The sequence below is a fragment of the Squalius cephalus genome (assembly GCF_949319135.1).
Source record: "Squalius cephalus genome assembly, chromosome: 1".
Lineage (NCBI taxonomy): Eukaryota > Metazoa > Chordata > Actinopteri > Cypriniformes > Leuciscidae > Squalius > Squalius cephalus.
In genome coordinates, this window is record NC_137122.1 from 11,526,509 (window position 1) to 11,548,180 (window position 21,672).

The following is a 21,672-nucleotide window of genomic DNA, read 5'->3' on the forward strand; positions in this document are numbered from 1 at the left end:
CAGCCAATCCTGGACCTGCGAGTTTTGAATCGGACCCTGCACAAACTCCCGTTCAAAATGCTCACGCAGAAGCACATTTTCGAATGCATCCCCAATCCCCAGGATTGGTTTGCAGCAATCGACCTGAAGGACGCATACTTTCACGTCTTGATTCTTCCTCGACACAGACCGTTTCTACGGTTTGCTTTCGAGGGTCCAGCGTATCAGTACAAAGTCCTACCCTTCGGGCTGGCCCTGTTGCCCCGTGTCTTCACGAAAGTCGCGGAGGCGGCCATTGTTCCCATGAGAGAACAAGGCGTTCGCATTCTCAACTATCTTGACGACTGGCTCATTCTAGCTCACTCGCGAGATGTGTTGTGTGATCAAAGGGTCATGGTGCTTCGGCATCTCAGCCGGTTGGGGCTTCAGGTCAACTGGGACGAGCAAACTCTGCCTGTGCAGAGGATCTCTTATCTCGGTATGGAACTGGACTCGGTCGCCCGGACTGCGCGCCTCACGGAGAAATGCGTCCAGTCAGTGCTCACCTGCCTCAGGTCCTGTCGAGGCAGGACAGCGGTTCCACTGAAACAATTTCAGAGGCTCCTGGGGCATATGGCAGCCGCAGTAACGCCGCTCGGCCTGTTACATATGAGACCGCAGACAGTGGTAGACACCATAACTTCCGCTTCAGCGCTGGCTTCACGATTGAGTCCCGAGGTGGGCATGGCAGAGCGGCACATTCCGGGTCAAAGTGACCCTGCAATGTCGCCAAACCTTCTCCCCATGGACGACCTGATCATCAGATTGGTGCTAGGAGGTTAAATCCACCTCATGTTTTACACTCTGTACCCTTTTGGGACTCAGCTCTGGTACTTAGAGCTCTTCAAAGTCCTCCATTTGAGCCTTTGTTGACAGTAGAGCTTAATATGCTGTCCATTAATACAACGCTCCTGTTAGCATTGGCCTCTTTCAAGAGGGTCGGGGATCTGCAGGCTTTTTTAGTCGACGAATCGTGCCTTGTCGCCGAGGGTCTGTGCAAGCCGGTCCCAAGCCCGGGTAAAGACAGAGGACTAAACTAACGAAAAAGAAAGCTTCAAACACAGACGTTTCCAAGCAGCACAGCAGTAATGACTTTATGAACTTCTTCACTTATAAGATTAATAATATCAGGGACAAAATTATAACTATGCAACCGTCTACTACAGTATCATATCAGGCAGTGCATTGTAGTCTCCCTGAGGAAAAATTTGATTCATTCATTGCTATAGGAGAGGAAGAATTTACTAAACTCATTAAATCATCTAAATCTACAACATGTATGTTAGACCCTATACCGACTAAGCTACTGAAAGAGATGCTTCCAGAGGTCATAGATCCTCTTCTTAATATGATTCATTCATCTTTGTTTCTAGGAAACGTACCAAAAAACTTTAAGCTGGCTATGATTAAACCGCTTGTTAAAAAAACACAACTTGATCCTACAGAATTAGTCAATTACAGGCCGATCTCAAATCTACCTTTTCTGTCAAAGATACTAGAAAAGGCAGTATCTTCACAACTGTTTTCCTTTTTAGAAAGAAATGATATCTGCGAGGATTTTCAGTCCGGATTTAGACTGTACCATAGTACTAACACAGCTCTCGTTAGAGTCACAAATGATTTGCTCCTATCATCCGATCGTGGCTGTATCTCGCTATTAGTGTTACTCGATCTTAGTGCTGCATTTGACACCATTGACCACAACATTCTTTTAAATAGATTAGAACATTATGTTGGCATTACGGGAATTGCACTAGCATGGTTTAAATCATACTTATCTGACCGTTATCAGTTTGTAGCAGTAAATTAAGAGATGTCTCATCGATCACAAGTTCAGTATGGTGTACCACAAGGCTCAGTACTAGGACCGTTGCTGTTCACTCTGTAAATGCTACCATTAGGAGATATCATTAGGAAACATGGAATTAGCTTTCACTGTTATGCTGACGATACTCAGCTCTATATTTCTTCAAAACCTAACGAAACTTACCAATTCACTAAATTAACAGAATGCATAGCTGATATAAAAAATAGATTCTAATTATTGGACAAAAAACTTCCTCACGTAATAATCTAGAATACTGTCTAACACTTGATGGCTGCTCTGTTAAGTCTTCATCGTCGGTTAGGAACCTGGGTGTGCTCTTTGATACCAACCTTTCATTTGAAAGTCACGTGTCTATGTAGCAAAGTTGAGATGTTACGGGAAGAAGGAGGCGGGAACCGGCGAACATTTAAACACTTTAATCAAATAAACAAATACAAAATGAAAGTAAAAGCCAGCAGCCCCTCACGGACGACTGCTGGCAACACCAAACATAAAACAAAACACAACATCAAATAAAATCAGGCCTGTCCTCTCTCCCTCTTCACTGTCGTCGCTCCTCCTTTATGCTTCCGCTCCTCCGTGAGAGATGCGAGACCGGTGCGTCGCGCAGGTGTCGCTCATTTACAATCACGCCACCGGCCTCGTGCCGTCCTCCCACGGCCCTCGACCTTGTCCTGCTCGCCACAGTCTAGTATCTGTATAACTGCATTTTTCCATCTTAAAAATATATCTAAATTACGTCATATGCTCTCATTGACAAATATGGAACAATTAGTTCATGCTTTCATGACATCAAGGCTAGATTATTGTAATGCTCTACTGGGTGGTTGCCCAGCACACTTAATAAACAAACTACAGCTAGTTCAAAACGCAGCAGCTCGAGTTCTTACCAGAACCAGGAAGTATGACCATATTAGCCCAGTTCTGTCAAAACTGCACTGGCTGCCTATTAAACATTGCATCAATTTTAAAATATTGCTGATTACTTAAAGCACTAAATGGTTTAGCTCCGCAGTACTTGAGCGAGCTCTTAACGCATTATAGTCCTTCACGTCTATTGCGATCTCAAAATTCCGGGCAGTTGATAATACCTAGAATATCAAAATCGACTGCTGGCGGTAGATCCTTTTCCTATTTAGCACCAAAACTTTGGAACAATCTTTGTGATGGAAAATAGCAATAAAAAATAGATGGAAAATAGCAATAAACTAATTTCCTGATGCCTTTTTAGGGTTAAATTACATATTATTATTACGTTCTTAAAATAGCATTAAAATAATAATTTTTCAATGAAACAATTGGGTTATAATTATTTTTAAAGTATTTAAATGGTGGCTGTCATTTAACAGATTTATTCAAACATACATTAAATATTGACAGGTTAAGTAAAAAATAATAATGATGATGATAATATTCAATACGGTGCATATATTTAGCAAAATGTACTTCTATAAGTTCACTTTTCTAGCTGACTATTGAATGATTGGTCATTGAATAGCTTTTCAGACTGAAAATCAGACTGAAAAATCAGAAAATCAGACTGAACTCTCTTGTTGGTGTGAAAAGAAGTTAATAGATACCAATCAACCGACAAAATCTCCTGTCGCTCAACGTGGCTGTTAGCAAACTAACTTAGAAGAGATTCTGTTGCTCAGCACATAAAGATGGACTAGTTACTGTGACTTCAGACTGTGGTGATGTGGTTTCTCCACTGTATGGATCTTCATGTGTCGCTTCAGGTGAGTTTTAAAAGAGAAACTCGTTCCACACTGATCACACGTGTGCGGCTTCTCTCCACTGTGGATCCTCTCATCATGTTTTTTCAGAGTTGATGACTGACTGAATCTCTTGTCACAGTGTAAACACATGTGCGGCTTCTCTCCAGTGTGGATCCTCATATGTGTTTTCAGAGATGATGACAGACTGAATCTCTTGTCACAGTGTGAACACTTGTAAGGTTTTTCTCCAGTGTGGATCCTCTCATGTGTTTTCAGATTTTCTGAGTGACTGAATCTCTTGTCACAGTGTGAACAGTTGTAAGGTTTTTCTCCAGTGTGAATTCTCTGGTGCAGTTTTAAATGTTCAGCTCTAATAAAAGTCTTCTCACACTCAAAGCACATGTACTCTCTCACACCAGTGTGAATTTTCTCATGTACTTTTAAACTGCACAGCTGTGAAAAACTCTTTCCACACAAAGAACATGAATATGGCTTCTCCTTCGTATGAACTGTCAGGTGTTTCTTCAGGACTGCTGCCTTAATAAATGTTTTTCCACATTGATCACATGTGAACGGCTTCTCTCCGGTGTGGATCATCATGTGACTCTTAAGGTTTGATGATTGTGTGAAAGTCTTTCCACATTGATCACATGTGAACGCCTTCTCTCCAGTGTGAACTCTCATGTGACTCTTAAGGTTTGATGATTGTGTGAAAGTCTTTCCACATTGATCACATGTGAACGGCTTCTCTCCAGTGTGAACTCTCATGTGACGATCAAGTCTTTGTTTACTTGATAAACTCTTTCCACACTGAGTGCAGGTGAAAGATTTCTTGGCTCTTGTTTTCTTTAAAAATGTCTTTTTAGTCTTTGAGCGACTCAAGGGTTTTTCTCCAGGTTGGACATGATGTTCCTCCTTCACTTCACTCAGTTCTTCACTCTCCTCCTCCACTTCACTCAGTTCTTCACTCTCCTCCTCCACTTCACTCAGTTCTTCACTCTCCTCCTCCACTTCACTCAGTTCTTCACTCTCCTCCTTCACTTCACTCAGTTCTTCACTCTCCTCCTTCACTTCACTCAGTTCTTCACTCTCCTCCTTCACTTCACTCAGTTCTTCACTCTCCTCCTCCACTTCACTCAGTTCTTCACTCTCCTCCTTCACTTCACTCAGTTCTTCACTCTCCTCATTTTCGTCCATCAGGTCTGACATGAAAGAAAAAAAGGTGTAATATCATGTTCAGTACATCAACATTATTCAAAGAGAGAAATATGGACCAAAAAATGAGCCCTGATGTAATAGAAGAAGGTAGACGAATTTTAAATGCAAAGTTCACCCAATTGGCCCAACGTCTGAATCCAATGGTGTGGTAGAAGGTTTTCTGCATGCTTCGACTTTTCGGTGTGCAAAGTAATTTAATTCCAATTAGGTATTTATGACTCTATTTTCACATCCTTAACCCTCTGAGGTCGGCAAACGCGCCGGCGTGTTTTGCTGGATTTTCTTCACATTGTAGCACTATAAACTTAAATTTCTCTGTTATTTATGGTCATACAGAAAAAAGAAATATAAAAAAAGAATCTGTGATATTTCTACTTTTGTATATGTCCACTTAGAATCAAATCAAAACATTGTGCTTTTGTAAAATAAAGAAACTAAATAGTAGAGTTGAGCCGGATACTCGGCTGAAACGAGTATCCGGTACGGATAAAGCACTTTTGTCGAGTACGAGTATTATACGAGTAATACGAGTCAATATCTGTGCTCGGATTGAAAAAAAAAGAAAGTTATGTTGAGATTAGGGCTGGGCAATATATCGATATATATATATATATATTTATTCATTTTTTAAATTTTTTTTATGCGATATGGAATTAGACCATATCGCATACCGATATAGTTCAAATTTGCGCTGTGATCCTTGCTCCAAGCAAGCTGCTGTGCTGACCTGGAGCTCTCTGCACTGCTCCCCGCACCCCGCCCCTCCTTTTCCACTTTGCGTGGGTGTTTAGAGCATGTTATGTTATAACATGAAATAAAGTCTTTCACCTCAGAAAAACGGACTTTCTTGTCCTGTCAGCCGTTATACTGTAGTCGTAGCGCACACTCAATTGCACACTCAATTGCACGCGCAAATGCGGCGGCGCGCGCTGTGTATCGCCTCACTGTATATAAAGTGCAAAAGAAACTACGAGCATGCAACGCCGTTACGTTGTAAATTACACGAATTAAAAGTAATGCAGGTATGAATTTCATTCTATTCACCAGGAGCAGTTTCCATGTTTCATTAACAGTTCTTGTATTGTGTAGGCTATTCACCATGGTAACTGTCGTTTCCATATTAACCCCAAAATGCCACTATTTTTCTTTGTGTTATTTTTAATATTTTTAAATATACTGTAGTGGCTCATACCAACATTGTATTAACAAAAACTAGTTTGGGACTGCTATTTAATACCTTTAGCATAGGCCTAATGTTTATTTATTAGTAGCCTACTAGTCTTTACTATTAGTCATATTCTTACATTTTATGTTAAGTAAAGGGGGACAGTACTTGTGTGTGTGTTAACAAATTTTGAAAAAAATAAAACATGAAAAATAAAAAAATATTGGGATATATATATATCGTATATCGAAATTCAGCCTAAATATATCGGGATATGACTTTTGGTCCATATCACCCAGCCCTAGTTGAGATGAAAACTCTTGTTCATTACATTTTACTTCATAATTGCAACAGCATGTGTTGTATTCATTGTTGCAAAACTTGTTCTGTAGTTCGTTTGTTATCATGATCAAAACCATTGATCTGAAGCTCAATGCTGATGCTGTCATGTAAATATTTTTTTAATCAGCAATAAATGTAACAATTTCTGATCAACCCATATCAATTGCATGCTTAAAATAACATACCGGTTAAAGCCCCACCCATTTTAAGACAACCCGACTCACTTCCGTGTTAAATCCCGCCCACTTCCGGATTAGGCCCTGCCCAGTCCGAGTACAGATACAGATACAGATAATGCTGTACTCGCTCATCCCTACTAAATAGGGTGTGCTTTCTGCCTCTCCGCCGCGGTGAACTTTTTTTTCTTGAGCACGTCTATAAACTGAAACAAAACTCAGCCAATACTTGTCACAGATTTATGAGCCATATAACTTTATAAAGTTAATCCTTATATAAGGATTGTTCATTGTTTGTTTGTTAATTAATATGTACATTTTTAAATTAAGGTTTTTATTTGTTAACCATAGTTAATGCACTATCAAACTAATTTGAATGATCAAGGTGCAATTTGTTTTTATCCAGTATCAATTTTAAAAACTATCGGTTGATTAATCGGTTATCGGCAAGTATGGCCCAACCTAGCTATCGTTATCGGTAAAATCCACTATCGGTCGACCTCTAGTTAATGTCACTTAGAGTTTCCCATTAACACAGGTCTCACGCTCACAAACTCTTCAGTCTGATTATTAGTCGGAGGTTAGGGCAGCTCGATTATGGCAAAAATCATAATCACGATTATTTTGGTCAATATTGAAATCGAGATTATTGGTGGGTGATATGACCAAAGCCTTATTTCATGATATGGGTCATTTTAAATGTCAGTGAAATTTTTACAATTATTGATACATCAGCAAAAACTAGTGGTCGGCCGATATTGTATTTTGGATGGCCGATGCCGATATCTTAGAGAGCAGGGTGGCAGATATATATATATATATATATATATATATATATATATATATATATATATATATATATATATATATATATATATATATATATATACACACACACACACACACACACTAGGGTGGCCCTTAAGTGTGCGAAACAATTTTTTTCCCGTTTTTCTGCAGCCTGACCCCCCAGAGTTGTTCCATTTATGCTAAAAACACCCCAGAAAAAAATGGGGCAAAAATATTAATATTTAGAGGTAGCTCAAGCACATCAAAGTTTGCTGTTTTTGTAGGCAATTCTACAAGTCAGCAAAATTCTTCATTCTAAAATGTTTAGCATTGAGAAAAGAAACCGTTTGCAGAATGCATCAAATCGCGTAGCCTATTACTTGATCACAGTTTAATGTGAGTACAATACCGTAAAACTTCAAATAATAAATAGACGCCTGTCTCTTTTAAACGCCCGGTGTTACGCCAGGTTTGGGTAAATAAACGCCGGTCTCAAATAGAGGCCTGGTCTGGTTTTTTTTGTTTCGGTTTGTATTTAATCTTCTAAAACCTGTCAGATCATCTTTTTAAACCAGTTCTATGGTGCAGATTGCGCACGCAAGAGAGCCGTGCGCATCTGGGCGGCAGCTGTTAGTGCAAGCAAGGTGGAGAGGGAGAAGTGGACGGGATCGCGACGAGGAGGAATTCGCCAATGAACTTGTAGTTGAGGTGTATCGCGGTGAAGATGATAGTAATTAATGTCAATAATCTCGCACACAAGACGAGAAGCGCCACGCTGCGTCAATGACAACTCGAGGTATTATGATATTATCTATTCATTCAGTTAATGGACGCTCTGAGGTAAAGTGTTCAGACTGCAGACTAGAGATGTTCCGATACCCTTTTTTCCTTCCCGATACCGATTCCGATACCTGGACTCAGGGTATCGGCCGATACCGAGTACTAATCCGATACCTGTGTGTATATCTATACAGCTGCAATTCATACTAGCCCTGTATGAATTGATAGAATTATTTTATAAAAGGTATTTTAGTTTTACAATATAACTGTATAAAAAAGTGCAACAAATAAAACTAGGAATCTAAAAAATTATATATGAATAATAGGGACACAAAATTCACGGTTTGGTTCGATACCATACACTGGTGTCACGGTTCGGTACGTTTTCAATACAGCAAAAGGAAAGAAATGCCAGAGAAATTTCCTTGATTTACATTTTTTATTTATTTATTTTTTATTAAAACTAACATCATAAAGTAGGATAATTTTTTACTTTGAGCAATGATGGAGCTATACTTGACATATAAAACAAAAACAGCTCCTTATAAAAAAAAAAAATATTGTAGTAGTTATAAACAGGTTTATTTTATTTCAGATTAACATTTGAGGGCAGCAATTTTATTCATAATGTCAAAATAAAACCGACGTAACGTTACTTGAAAGCACAATGTTTCTTCCTGGTTTCCACGCGCTTTGATCTGTTAATAACGGAGAAATGTGAATGTTTCTCACTAGATTTCGCAGCGATGGTATTACTTCAGTGGCGAATTCAAATGCTTTCTTTACTGGATCTCTTAGTGCTGTGTAGTAACAGTGTCGCTTGATCAAGATCGGCTCGCGCTGCACTGGTCCAAACTGTTTAATGGTCCGTGAAGGACAAAATAACGAGTAGCGCAGTTTTGTTCCGTTTTCATTACGTTTGCCATTTGATGTTGGGCGCCAGCGTCTCTTACATTATGCGCTTGCCGCGCGCCTACATTTGAAAATTTGTGTTTTCATTTCTTCTTCGCTGCTCTAAACAGTGGTTGCTTGTGGCAACAGCACAACTTCCTGTGTTGCCACAAGCAACCACTGTTTAGAGCAGCGAAGAAGAATTGATCTCCGATTTGCAGCGTTAAGCAAAGCTAGCGTGCATAACTAGGTATTGTTTAATAAAATGGTATCGGATCGGTACATGGGTAGATGTACTCGCCGATACCGATGCCAGAATTTTTATTGGTATCGGCGGCATTTCCGATACTAGTATCGGAATCGGAACAACACTACTGCAGACTTAGCAACGATTGTATTTAATTGTACAGTACAATCATAACATAGTACAGTGCATACATTAATATTAACTCCATAATGTCCTTAAACATAAAAAATATTGCTGGCCATAAACTGAGCAAGTGCGCGACCGGTGTGTGATAACGTTACCTCGAGTTGCCTAGACATGACACGACACAATATAATGTAATTCTTACATTAACTGATTTGTTAAACACATTTGAATTATAAATAAAATGTAATATAATGTGGTAAACTCTTACTGTCATGCTTTCTGTCTGTTCTGTCTAAATTTTATGGCTATGCTACACTCAATGAATAACATCAACATTGAATTAAAGGCCTGTCTCTTATAGACGCCTGTCTCAAATACAAGCTGGTGCAGTTCGGCGATTTGGGAAAATAAAAGCCTGGGCTATTATTTGAAGTTTTACGGTATTAACTAGAATGTACATTTCTTGAAGAAAATGTGAAGTGGTGCTTGCAGTGGCAAAAGTCGCCACTCGTTTGCTAAGGTGCGGTTAGCTAATTTTTAGAAAGATGATAACAAAATTAACATCATGCTAGCATGATCATAGATATCATATAAAGGCTAGATGTCTTAAAGGGTCATTCCACCCGTGGAGACATGAATGTGTATTGAAAGTGGGTCATTTATGTAGAAGAAATGTGAAATTATTTTTGAATTTGGAGCTTTCTAGACTGAGAAAAGCCAGAAAATGTATTTTATGTGGATGAAAGACAACAACTCCCAGAATGCACTTGCTTCGCTGCCCTACAAGGCCACTCCCAAGCCACGCCTACCAGTAAGACAGCGCAGTTGAAAACAACAAGGCAAGGCTAGGCTACGAGTGAGTCTCCGTGACGAGTTTTCCCAAAATGTCCGGGATTCGGCTTTTGCGTTCTACAGTCGCCATTCATCATGTTTACTGTGGCGAGCAGGACGAGGCTGAGGGGCGCGGGAGAACGGCGCGAGGCCGGTGGCGTGATTACTGACGACCGACACCTGTGAGGCACTGTTCTCGTATCTCGCACGGAGGAGCAGGTATTTTCTTAGCAATGGTAAAACGCACATCAACCGATCACGCCACCGGCCTCGCGTCTTTCAACCGATCACGCCACCGGCCTCGCGTCTTTCTCCCGCGGCGCTAGCCTTGTCCTGCTCCCTGTATTACTGTGATTACTGATGAGCGCGCCTGTGAGACGCACCGGTCTCATGGGCTATCTTTCACGGAGGTGCGGGTATTTTCTTAGCAATGTTAAAACGCAAATCAACCGATCACTTGTTTAGCGTTCATGTAAACATTACATTCAGATTCACCAATCGGTGTGAATTCAGTTAGATTGAAACAAAAGGTGAGCATGTAAACAATGGATGGCGACCGCAGAAAGCAAAAGCTGAATCCCGGACATTTTTGTCGATCTCATTCTCGACGGCCGGACATGTACGGGAAAAAGAGTACGGTAACCCCTACTACTCAGCTTTCTTCGTCCATGTTTTCTGCAGCTTTCTGCCGGTGAAATCAAACGCACTCGCACTGATCTGTGATAGGTCTGTTAGCGCATTAGGTCCAACCCCTATGGGCGGGTTTGAAAGGGTGGGAACTAGTGCTTGTAGTCTCAACAGAAATCCCCCCCTCTTACACTTCCTCCTACAATGACGCAAAATGACTATTTTTGCGTAATTGTAGGAGGAAGTGTAAAGAGGTAAATACAGATTTCTCTCGTCTCGGGGGAAAATGAGAAAATGTTGCATGACCATTCAATAGTATGACTGGGTTTCTAACATTGCAAAGCTTAATGCAAATGGGTGCAGTGTCCCTTTAAGGCGGAGTCACTTCCGGCATTACCGGCGGCCATCTTACCACAGGGCTCTGTGAATTAAGGTGAGTGATCAGCACGCACACAAATCCTCTTATCTCGCTGAAATCTTGACGGATTTACAAACGGTTTGGTTTCTTACAAACGTTATTAACGTGGCTATAATTCTTTCATATGGAAGTCCATTGCTATAATTATTCATATGTATGCAGTGTTATAGCTACATCTCTGACGTTTATAACAAACCAAACCGTTTGAAAATCGGTAGAAAAATAAGCAAGTTATGGTTATTTAAAAGTACATGCACCATATTAGGAGTGAGCGAGCACCCTGTGGTAAGATGGCCGCCGTTTGCGGACATCGACCTCCATTGGCCAGCAGCGTGCACGAGACATCTAGCCTTTATATGATATCTATGAGCATGATAAGCATGTGACTAACATAATGCTAGCATGTTTCTAGCATTATTAGCATGTAGCTAGCATCATGTTAACATGATTAGCATTTTTGTAGCATCATACTAGCATGATTATCATGTTACTAACATGATGCTAGCAAATTTTTACCATGTTGCTAGCATGGCTTACCATTATTTAACACGATTTACCATAGTTTACCATGATTTACCACAATTTACCATAGTTTACAATTAATTATTTAACCAAATATATCTTATACAACATACATTTGACTATTGTAAGATAACTGATGATACGCATCTTTTCACAGTTTGCACAGTTCAAAGTCAATAGTTCAGAGTTTCTTAACACCAAGCAGTGTTGATTTCTTGACATCTGGAAATTGTATTCGGTTTTGCTCAATGACTTGCAGAGCATACTACAGCTGTTCTTCACACCTAAAGCACCCGGAATGTGACGCATCTTGGATGAGCGCAACACCACGTTCTGCGTGGTCTTTGGTTACCGCCAGACTATTGATTATTGCCTCAGCAGCTTTGAAATCATCTCTACTGTTACATGATTCGGGATCTTCAGACAGGAATGCATCAGGTATACCCAGCATTGAAAACAGGTTTCTGCTGGACTTCGAGACAAAGTTGTCCCTTCCGTCGCCATTGGGCTCCTCTGCTGCTTGCGAAGTGCTTATGTGCCGACGACCGCAAATCACAGCCAGTAATGACAAATACTTGAAATAAGTCACAAAAGTGGCAAAATAACAGAATTTATGCTTCTGCAAGAAATGCATAGAATATCTTTTGTGCAAAATAAGTGTAAATTCAGAATTGCCATTAAATAAGCAAATATATAATTTAAATAGTTTAAAGATAAATAGTTTTTAAAATAGTTTTTAGAAATAAAATTAGGCAAGTGGAAATTATCACAAATTGAGCATAATAACTGATTATACAAAACTTCAACGTCATCGAGCCACCTCTAAATATTGTTCAAATGAGCTCATATTTTGCCTGAAATATTTTTTCATGTATTGGAACAACTTTAGGGGGTCAGACAATTATAAATCAAAACTTGAAAAATAAGGGCCACCTTAATATGCACACACACTCTATATTTATTTTAATCGATATTTAATCAATTATAAATGAATTAGAAAACAAATCCTTCAAATAAACATACGCTTATACTTTAGATGGCTTCTTGAATCTGCAATCCTATTGCAGTATTTTTCACAAATAAAGTAATTGTTTGAAAATATATGAATGTGAATAAAAAGTAAACACTGTAACAGGGCACTCAGTAATCTGGTAATTTCATGTGCACTGGTAATCATATATTTTCAAATAAAGACAAGGTAGGCTAACACTAATTTTACATACAGCACAGTGAAAACGACGTGAATGACATGACACAGTGGGCAACTGGATATATCACTGCATATTTTCAAATGAAGGATTTAAAGTTTTTCGATCGTGTCTCCTGAAGCTGATCTTCTGTTCACATTCACTCACTTTGCACGGTCCGACCGTCACTCGCAGTAACACGTTTATCAGGCTACAAATGCACACTTCACAAGATATCACAGCTGGATTCCATTAAATCTGCAAGGTTTGTTAAATAAAAATTTTATTAGATATTCAGAGATTTGTTTAAATGATGTAGATGCACATTTGCTGAATGTTGACGGTAAATGATTAAGTATTTTAGCCTGATTATTTGCCTTTTCGGATACAAATAATATAAAAGCAACGCTTAATTTTTTCGCATACCATTTACTTTCTTTGTTTACCAGTTCTGTCAAACAAAGTATTAGATCTGACTGACAGAGATCGTAAAACTAATGAAGACGGAGAATGTGAGTGAGTGCTGTGTGATCAGGCGCTGCCGTTCTCTTCTCTGCCCATCAAAATAAAAGTCTGGAGTGCCGTCAAAATAAAAGTCCCGCTTGCAACGCATCGGCCAATCAGAAAAACTCGACCATAGAGATATATCAGTCGACCACTAGCAAAAACTAATACTAGGCTAATTAATGTAGGCTAAGTAAAAAGTCTTCAAAACAGTAACAGAAGACAAGTAAACATTCAGCAATACAATAAGAACAAAAAAGGCGCATGTTTGTTTTCAGATCATCAGCGCTTCTGCATTTTAGAAAGAGCGCGTGCGCAGGGTTGCCAGATTGCACAGATTAAGTAAAACACAGGAAGAAAATGTATCATTTTAAGAGTAAAGCTGTTTGGAGTATTTAAGCTCTTTATATAAGGTAACCACAAGCATGAACGCTAGTGAAGGTTTGTTAGCAATCCAAGATAAAGCAAATGCCAAATAAAAAACACGTTTTCAGGAAATATGACGAGAGGGCCACTGTTACGTTTAATTAATCGAGAAAGGCAGATAACGTTATCGCGATTAAATTATGACTAGCAGTGACTGGGTTAAATGCATTAATTCTCATAAATAATGCAGAGAAAGGCTCAGAAACATGCTGACGTAAATTCATACTGTCCAGCAGAGGCAGCCAACTGGCATATCTCTGCTATATATATATATATATAGTTTCTTTTTCCATATCGTCACTCGCGTCTCACCCATTTTCGAAGGGAATTATAAACGTTTCTTCCTTGGTTCGCTTTTAATTACGCCTATTATTTTCATATTATTTACTGTGGTAAAGTAGAAAAAACGCTGTAGGACAGATAGGGCTGTCAACGAATATTCTAAATTCGAATATATATTCAAATAGTTTTAAAAAACAGGATTTCTAACGTGAAAATTAATATTCGAATGTGAATTTCGAATATGGAAAAACACGCCCGTGGAAGCAGAGGCGTGGCTGTCTGCTTTGCGAGTGGGCCGCGCGCTGCCTGAGAGACAGGTCACACGAGTCGCACTGGGGTGCGTTTCCCGAAAGCATCGTTAGCCAACTATGGTCGCAAGTTCCATCGTTATCAGCATAGTTCAACGATTTGGTGTTTCCCGAAACCATCGTTCCAACTCTCGAGCTGTCGTTAGAACCATAGTTTCTAGTTTACATGAGATGTAGACTGAATATATCCTTATCTTTAGCAAAACAAGCAAGCTGACATTCAGTACAAACCGTGTTATTTATTTAGAATTAGGGTTGCAAAATTCTGGGAATTTTCAAAGATGGAAACTTTCCATGGGAATTAATGGGAATTTGAGGGAATTAACAGGAATTTATGGGAATAAACGGGAATAAACTGGGAATTTTCAAATTTGAAGGTTGGATCTACATAGGGAACTTAAATATAGTTGAGGAAAGTATGTTTTAGCATAATCTTGACTAAAACAAACCGATGCCATTCAAATAGACTTGAATATCCATGCCATTCCTCAATCACATGCACATAGCACACTGCTTACTGCATGGCTATTGAGACCACACCCCCTACTGGCACTGTGCATGCCTCCATCACATGTACAGAAGCTCAAAGCACAAGACTATTGAAGGCACACATTTGAGCCTGTGGACTAAACAAAGTGAAGTAAGTTTAGATTATATCATGGGAAAATATATTTATTAAATGTTTAAATTGCAAATATCACATACAAAATGTATTCATCTAGTAGATAGCAAGCTGATAAGTTAGATGCTAAATAAGATAGCATAACTTTATTTACCACATAAGTAGGGCTGGGCGGTATGACGGTATATGTCATTACCGCGGAAGAAAATGTCAACCGTAACAGATTTTTTTATTCCGTGTATAACGCAACGTGTAAATAAGTAGGCGTGGTTAACTCACGTGCAGCGTGTGTGACACTGAGACAATGATATTTGTCAAAGAAACATGAAGAATGACCAAGAGGATCCACAAAAGGAATTACGTTTTCAAAATTAACGTGATATTTTCGGGGGGGAAGGTGCAGAAGTCAACTAGAGCAGTGCAGCACACTGAAAGTTTAGAGAGTTTATGCTCGCAACGGGGCTTACTTGACAACAAGTTCATATATCAATATTCTAACGAATAGAAATAACCTTAAATAATGTATTTATCCGTCTCTTATGTGTACAGTTACTTTCAGAGTGGACGCACAAGCGGTTGCCGTGGTAATGAATATTTCCAAAATTCCCCAGCTTAACTTCCCATGGAAATTTACCGGAAACTTTCCAGAAATTTACCGGAAATTTTCCACCCCTTTGCAACCCTATTTAGAATACATACAGATGTAATTTACGTCTTTTAGTTTGTCAAGAGATTTAAAGCACCATTTTTGAAGACTGCGCATGTGCGAACGTGCTCTACTACGTAAGAACGAGCCAAATATTGAGTCTGGTAATAAAATAAAATAACTGAGAAAAATTAGAAATGGTCTTCAGATGCCATGTCTGTAACTTATATGAATAAAATCTAGCGTTAATTCGATCTCAAACAGATTAATTAAAATAAGTTATTAGTCCACCACGTGCGAGAGTTCATAAAACAACGTGGTTGAACGATACTTTGCGACAGACGGTTTCGGGAAACAGTCGTGACTAGCTAGTTGATTTCTCCAACGATGCATCGTACAATGGTAGTTAAGCAGCGAGCTAGTTGTACTGGAAACGCAGCCCTGTCTAGCACAGCGTCACTGCTGAAAGTTGACAGTGCACTAAAAAGACAATGGAATAAATTGCAGTCAGTAGCCTTTTTCTTTTTTAATACCACTTTATTTTTTATGAACCTCAGGGTAAATTTTCTCTGTTGTCACATATCTCGGAATTGTGTGCCTCATTTTATTTAATGTTAAACAGAAAAGCTCCATGTTTACCACAGCACAGCTCGCTCAGAGCGTTCAATATCGGTTTTATACTGTAAAACTTCAATTAATTTTAATACATTTGTTTCAATCACTGAATAAAGCCTGCTATATTTGGGACAAGAGTCACGACCTTAAATTGTTTGCACAAAACTCTTGATCAGCACTCAACATGTGCTTATTGTTGTTAATTTAAACCGTTATGCGCAGAGAGAGCGTGAGCGCGAGGGCGCGCGAGAGAGAGAGGTCTGCGTTCTTGGCCATTAGTTTATTTACTTGGTTTTGTGTTGGTAATACATTGTCAAATATGTTTAAACTTAAATTTACTACCTATACAAGTAGTTATGTCTCTTTGTATTAATTTGTCCTGTTATTGACAAAATGCGCAACCAGATGTTCGAATAGTTTGAATATTCATGTGTTTATTAGAGGGAATATTCGAACGTCATTTTTGAGCAATTTTGACAGCCCTAAGGACAGATAGCCTACATTTTTACTTGTACGTCAAATTCCTTTTAACACAGTTTGTGCTTGTTATTAGACATTGGTAAGGTACGTCAAGTTTATTTGTAAATCGCGTTTCACACACACGGGTGATTTTTAGTTTCGCTTTCTCTGGCAGCACAATATCAAACATAGCCTAAATGTCTTGCCCTTGTGCAAAATAAAATTCGGTTTTCAGACCTTTTACAACAAGTTGAAAACATAAGGATATCAGAAAAGAGATCGATGCTCTATCCTGCTCGTGTCCCACATCCCTCTCAAAGTGCAGAGCGGTAGGCTATGTGTGGAATTATTAAACGAAAGTTTTTTTTTTTTTTATAGATTCAACTTTATTATATTATTTAAGTTACCAGTATTTACTGATATTTATTTCAATGCTTCATAGGCTTTAGTGTGTTGTTTCTTTGTTTGTTTTTTATTTCAAAACAACCCCCCAACCGCCGGTAGTTGGTCCATTACCAGCGCTGTGGTAAAACCACCATCACAGCCCTTCACCGTAGGCTTAAATCAGGAGAATTACGCGGAAGACGATCATTTAATCATTTTAGTCGACTAAATGCCTAAAATGCTACAGGGCTGAAGTGACGGGAACACAGCCGTGGGTCTTTAGGGAGTTGTCTCCTTTGGAAAGCCGTGGAGGCTTACATCACTCCACTTGTTGCCTTTGGACTAGAAATTACAACCAAACGCTGCACAATGTGGCATTATACTCACTTTTAGGATGTAGCTACAGTTAAACTTAGCGCCATTAGCTCACCTCTCTCTGTTCTGAACACAACCGACACAACCTTTACACGTCATCGACTCAGAATGCAGTGCACACGCAAAAATAATGGCTGCCTTTGTAGTTCAAATTCTGCAAAACACTGTTAGGATTTTTTAAATAACGAAAATATTTTATGTATTTCTAACTATGTATTGTTATAGAAGAGAGCAATTATAGCATATTTGGGCCTACGTGTCTTAATAGTCGGGGTTCCTTTTAATACTGTGAACTTCAGTTTAACTGTTTATTCTTAAAGTGAACCAAAAAAAAAACTAAAACAATTTTAACTCAAGTAGCCAATCACTGCATCGGCAACTACACTTTACTGCTTTTAAAGAAAGCAACATGCAGCAAATCATCAGTGTTTCTTGGTCTTGTGAAGCACAGGCTCTACTCTCAGACAACAGAAACCCTTTAAATTCTGGCATTAAACACAAACACATCAACCCCTATATCATCATGATATAAATCTTAATGGTAATCACAAACATTTTGGTGACATGGTTGCAAAAAATATCAAACCAGATATATAATAAGTGTAAAAGAAAGCAGCTAATCTGACCTGATTTTTAGTTTGACCTTATATTGACAATCTATATGAAAGTTTCTCAAACCTCCCTTTACTGACCTTTTGTTGAAATTCTGTACTCATTTCATAGTTGAACTGATTATCTAAAAGTGATGAAGTGCTTGAATGTTTCTAACATGATTGTTCTTCAGCATCATGAATGAATGAAGAATAAACACCAACCTCTTTGTTCTTCAGGATCTTCAGTGTGTTTCATTCTGCAGGTTTCTGGATCACTCATGTTCTCACAGTCCTCTTTAATAAACTCAGTCTTTGCAGATTTCAGCTCTTCCTGATGCTCTGATGTTCGTCTTCACTTGTAGCTGATGGGAATTTACAGCATTTATTGGAGAATTACTGTGGGAGGAGCTTCACTGACCATGTGACTGATGTGGTAGGAGCTGATCTGCCAAAATCAAAAATACCTCAGTTACCGAGTTTGTTTTTATACTAATTGACACTTCTACGCATTTATGTTGATCTATCAGAAATTAACTGATGCTCATTCAACTGGATCTGTCACTTCTTTAAAAATTCCTCTTGAAGTCTTGAAAATAAACTTTATTATCCAAGTTACAAAGCCAAGCGCTTTTGAAAAAGCAAATCCAGAGTCCAGTCTCGAACATTATACAGTAGGCTATAGCCTACACCTCAAATGGTCAAATGGTAGTATAGCCTACACCTCAGTATAGTCTGATTTTCTCAAAGCTGCATTAATTGCAATACAATTATTAATCATCATTAGATCAGTTCTCATTAAATTATTAATATTAAGTATTTAGAGGTATCTGTTCAATATATTGCAAGTTAACAACGTAATCTGCCAATAAATGTCAAGAGAGATAAATAGCCTAAAAAAAAAAAAAAAAAACAGCAGCAGCATCGATTCCCCTCACAGATCTCAAACTTTAACTCTTAACTTGACATTCAGTAACAGTTCTCACACAAACATCGAGACAATCACACAAACGAACACAAAATCGCTCAGGTCTGAATGAACTCAACATATTCTCCTCATGCTCGCTGCTGCTGCACTAAATGTTTATTTCAGAAGGAAGATGCCAGAAAAGACGCACAAGTATCGCTGTGATCGATGAAAACAATACAGAAATGAGTCTGTCGCTTAATCAGAATGTATAAAAGTGTGTGTGATGATGGTTGTGTAAATATGAGAAATACCGTCAACTTCTCTTCTTCTTCGTTTTTAACGACGGTTGGCAACCAGCTTGTGGTGCATTACCGCCACCTTCTGCTCCGGAGTGTGAATCAAACACACCAAGTAAGCAAACTTCGAACTTGCGTCCTTGGTAGTTCGGACTTGCCAAGTTCGACTCAGGAGAACGAACTCCCGAGGACGAGAGGACGCAAGTCCGGTTATTCGAGAGGCATCCAGCTGCAGCCCTGCAGACTCACTTCTTGCTAGACACCAGTGGCTGGACACCATAGTAGACTGTAAAAAATATGGACAAAGCGTCAGTGACCTCACCCATAGACTTTCTGAAGAACGGTTTTGAAGGCAGTTATGGACTGGGTCTTTCCATTAGAGATAATTTTTTTTTTAATAATAATAATAATACTTATATCAGAAGACTTTTAACCAAAGAAAAAAGTTCTTCACCTAATGCAACTGTGAAGTGGAAACAGGATTACCACTTCCTTGGTTTTAAGAATTTATGGTCCGATATATAAATAAATATGTAATTCCTAATAAAGTCAAAGAAACTCACTTTAAAATAATAAACAGATACTATCCATGTAATGATTTTATTAGTAAGTTTAAAGAAGGGTTTTCACCATTATGCAGTTTTTGTAAAGAAGAAAATGAAACTATTGTAGGCTACATTTATTTTTCAGTTGTAGCCTAATTATACTAAATTATTTTGGTCCCAAGTTTCTTGGTTTCTTTTTGAGTTACATCAGTAATAACTGATGTAATGGTCTTGTTTATGGATTGTGATTCTGGTTTATTGGAAATGGATAATATAATGAAACTTCTTATTCTATTTGGAAAATATCATATACATAAAGCAAAATGTTTGTCGACTGTACCAAATGGTAGACCATTTTCCACTGATCTGAAGATTTTGAAGATTTATGACTCTCTAATTTCAATACAGGACAATAGAAAAGCTCAAAAGACATCAAAACTGCTGAAAAGGATACTTAATGTATTAGAAACATGATTGATAGGCTATGTGATATAGGATGCAGAATTTTGATATTTTTGTTTTATGGATTCATATGTCTCTGTATTCCCCTTGTTTGTTATCTCAATAAAAATAAAATAAAAAAAACTTCGGACTTGCGTCCTTGGTAGTTCGGACTTGCCAAGTTCAACTCAGGAGATGGTTCAACTGCCGGGGGTGGCAGGGGTGGGTGGCAATGTAAGTATCTGGATATTTGCCACGGGACGAGGGCTTCGATTACCTCTCTCTTTTTTGACCATACATGTGTTTGCACCCCTGACAAATGTCTGAGGCAATCCACGCAAACTGTGAACGCCCACATATCAGCTCGAGAAAACACAAATGTCTGAGGCAATCCACGCAAACTGTGAACGCCCACATATCAGCTCGAGAAAACACAAGTTTAATATCATTACTTGTTTACACCGTCTCGCAGCGCTGTGAGGAATAATAATAATGGAAACTGTACCTCAGAAGTGCGGGTATATCGAGGAGCGAGCTGAGCTGTAGTAAGTTTTTTTCCTTCTCACGTGAATCGGGTTTCTGTTTATGAATGAATAAACGGCAGAGATGCGCGCTGATTACCACAGCTCGCACACTCGCGTTTCTGTGTGAATGAATGATGATGTTTTAGCAAACTGTATTGCTATACTGAGATGAGAAAAAAATCGACAACATTTTGCTGACTAGATTTGTGTACAGTTTTTACTGTAGAATATACTGCCACATCAAATAAGCTTTTGTTTAGCAATTTCTATATACATACTATTTTTGTCAACAATAAAGTCATCAACTAAGATGTTAGCTGTTCCAATGTTGGCTATATTCAAACTCATGAATACATAGATAAAATGTTGTTGTTTTTTTTACAAAGAAAGAGTACACTTGAAATATTGTTGAAATTGTAATTATTGTTGTAATTGTAACCTTTTTAATAAAATGGCAAAACATATTTACAAGATAAATGTAAGCAAAATCTTAAATGGTCAATATAAGTCTTCTTCTAAATATATCTTTTGTCCTTGCATTGTGGCTCAGTCAGTGTCACACCTGAATGAATGGCTAATTATGCAGAGTGGGTGGGACATTGTAATCTGAGGTGTAAACCACTCCTCGTTCACGCCCCCCTCACATATTGGCTTTCCAAGCAAAACCTGTTTTACATCAATTTAAATCAATGTATTGTTTTATGAGAACGATAAAGCAAGACTATTTTTACATAATTTTGAAGCTAGAACTCAAAGAGACAACATCCATTAGTCAAAAGTCTTATTGACACATATTTATTATGAGTTTTGTGGTCTTATTTTGTGGTCTTTCATTTTTATTTTTTTCAATAACCACGCATAA

General features: G+C 38.5%; 1 protein-coding gene across 1 annotated transcript; it reads right to left on the reverse strand.

The window, feature by feature from the left end:
• Window positions 1-2,247: 2,247 nt before the first annotated feature.
• On the reverse strand, window positions 2,248-19,348 carry LOC307163075 (uncharacterized protein). The gene is made up of 3 exons (XM_079878932.1): window positions 19,316-19,348; window positions 18,320-18,542; window positions 2,248-4,766 (listed from the first exon to the last, which is right to left on the reverse strand). The coding sequence occupies exons 2-3, from the start codon at window positions 18,375-18,377 to the stop codon at window positions 3,520-3,522; spliced, it is 1,305 nt and encodes a 434-aa protein (XP_079735058.1). The 5' UTR covers window positions 18,378-18,542; window positions 19,316-19,348; the 3' UTR covers window positions 2,248-3,519.
• Between the last annotated feature and the right edge of the window lie 2,324 nt (window positions 19,349-21,672).

Coding starts and splice junctions, on each gene's coding strand:
- LOC307163075 (XM_079878932.1), bottom strand. CDS start 18,377: ATGAGTGATCCAGAAACCTGCAGAATGAAACACACTGAAGATCCTGAA. Junction 4,767..18,319: donor AGATCCTGAAGAACAAAGAG/GTTGGTGTTTAT, acceptor CTTTCATGTCAG/ACCTGATGGACGAAAATGAG.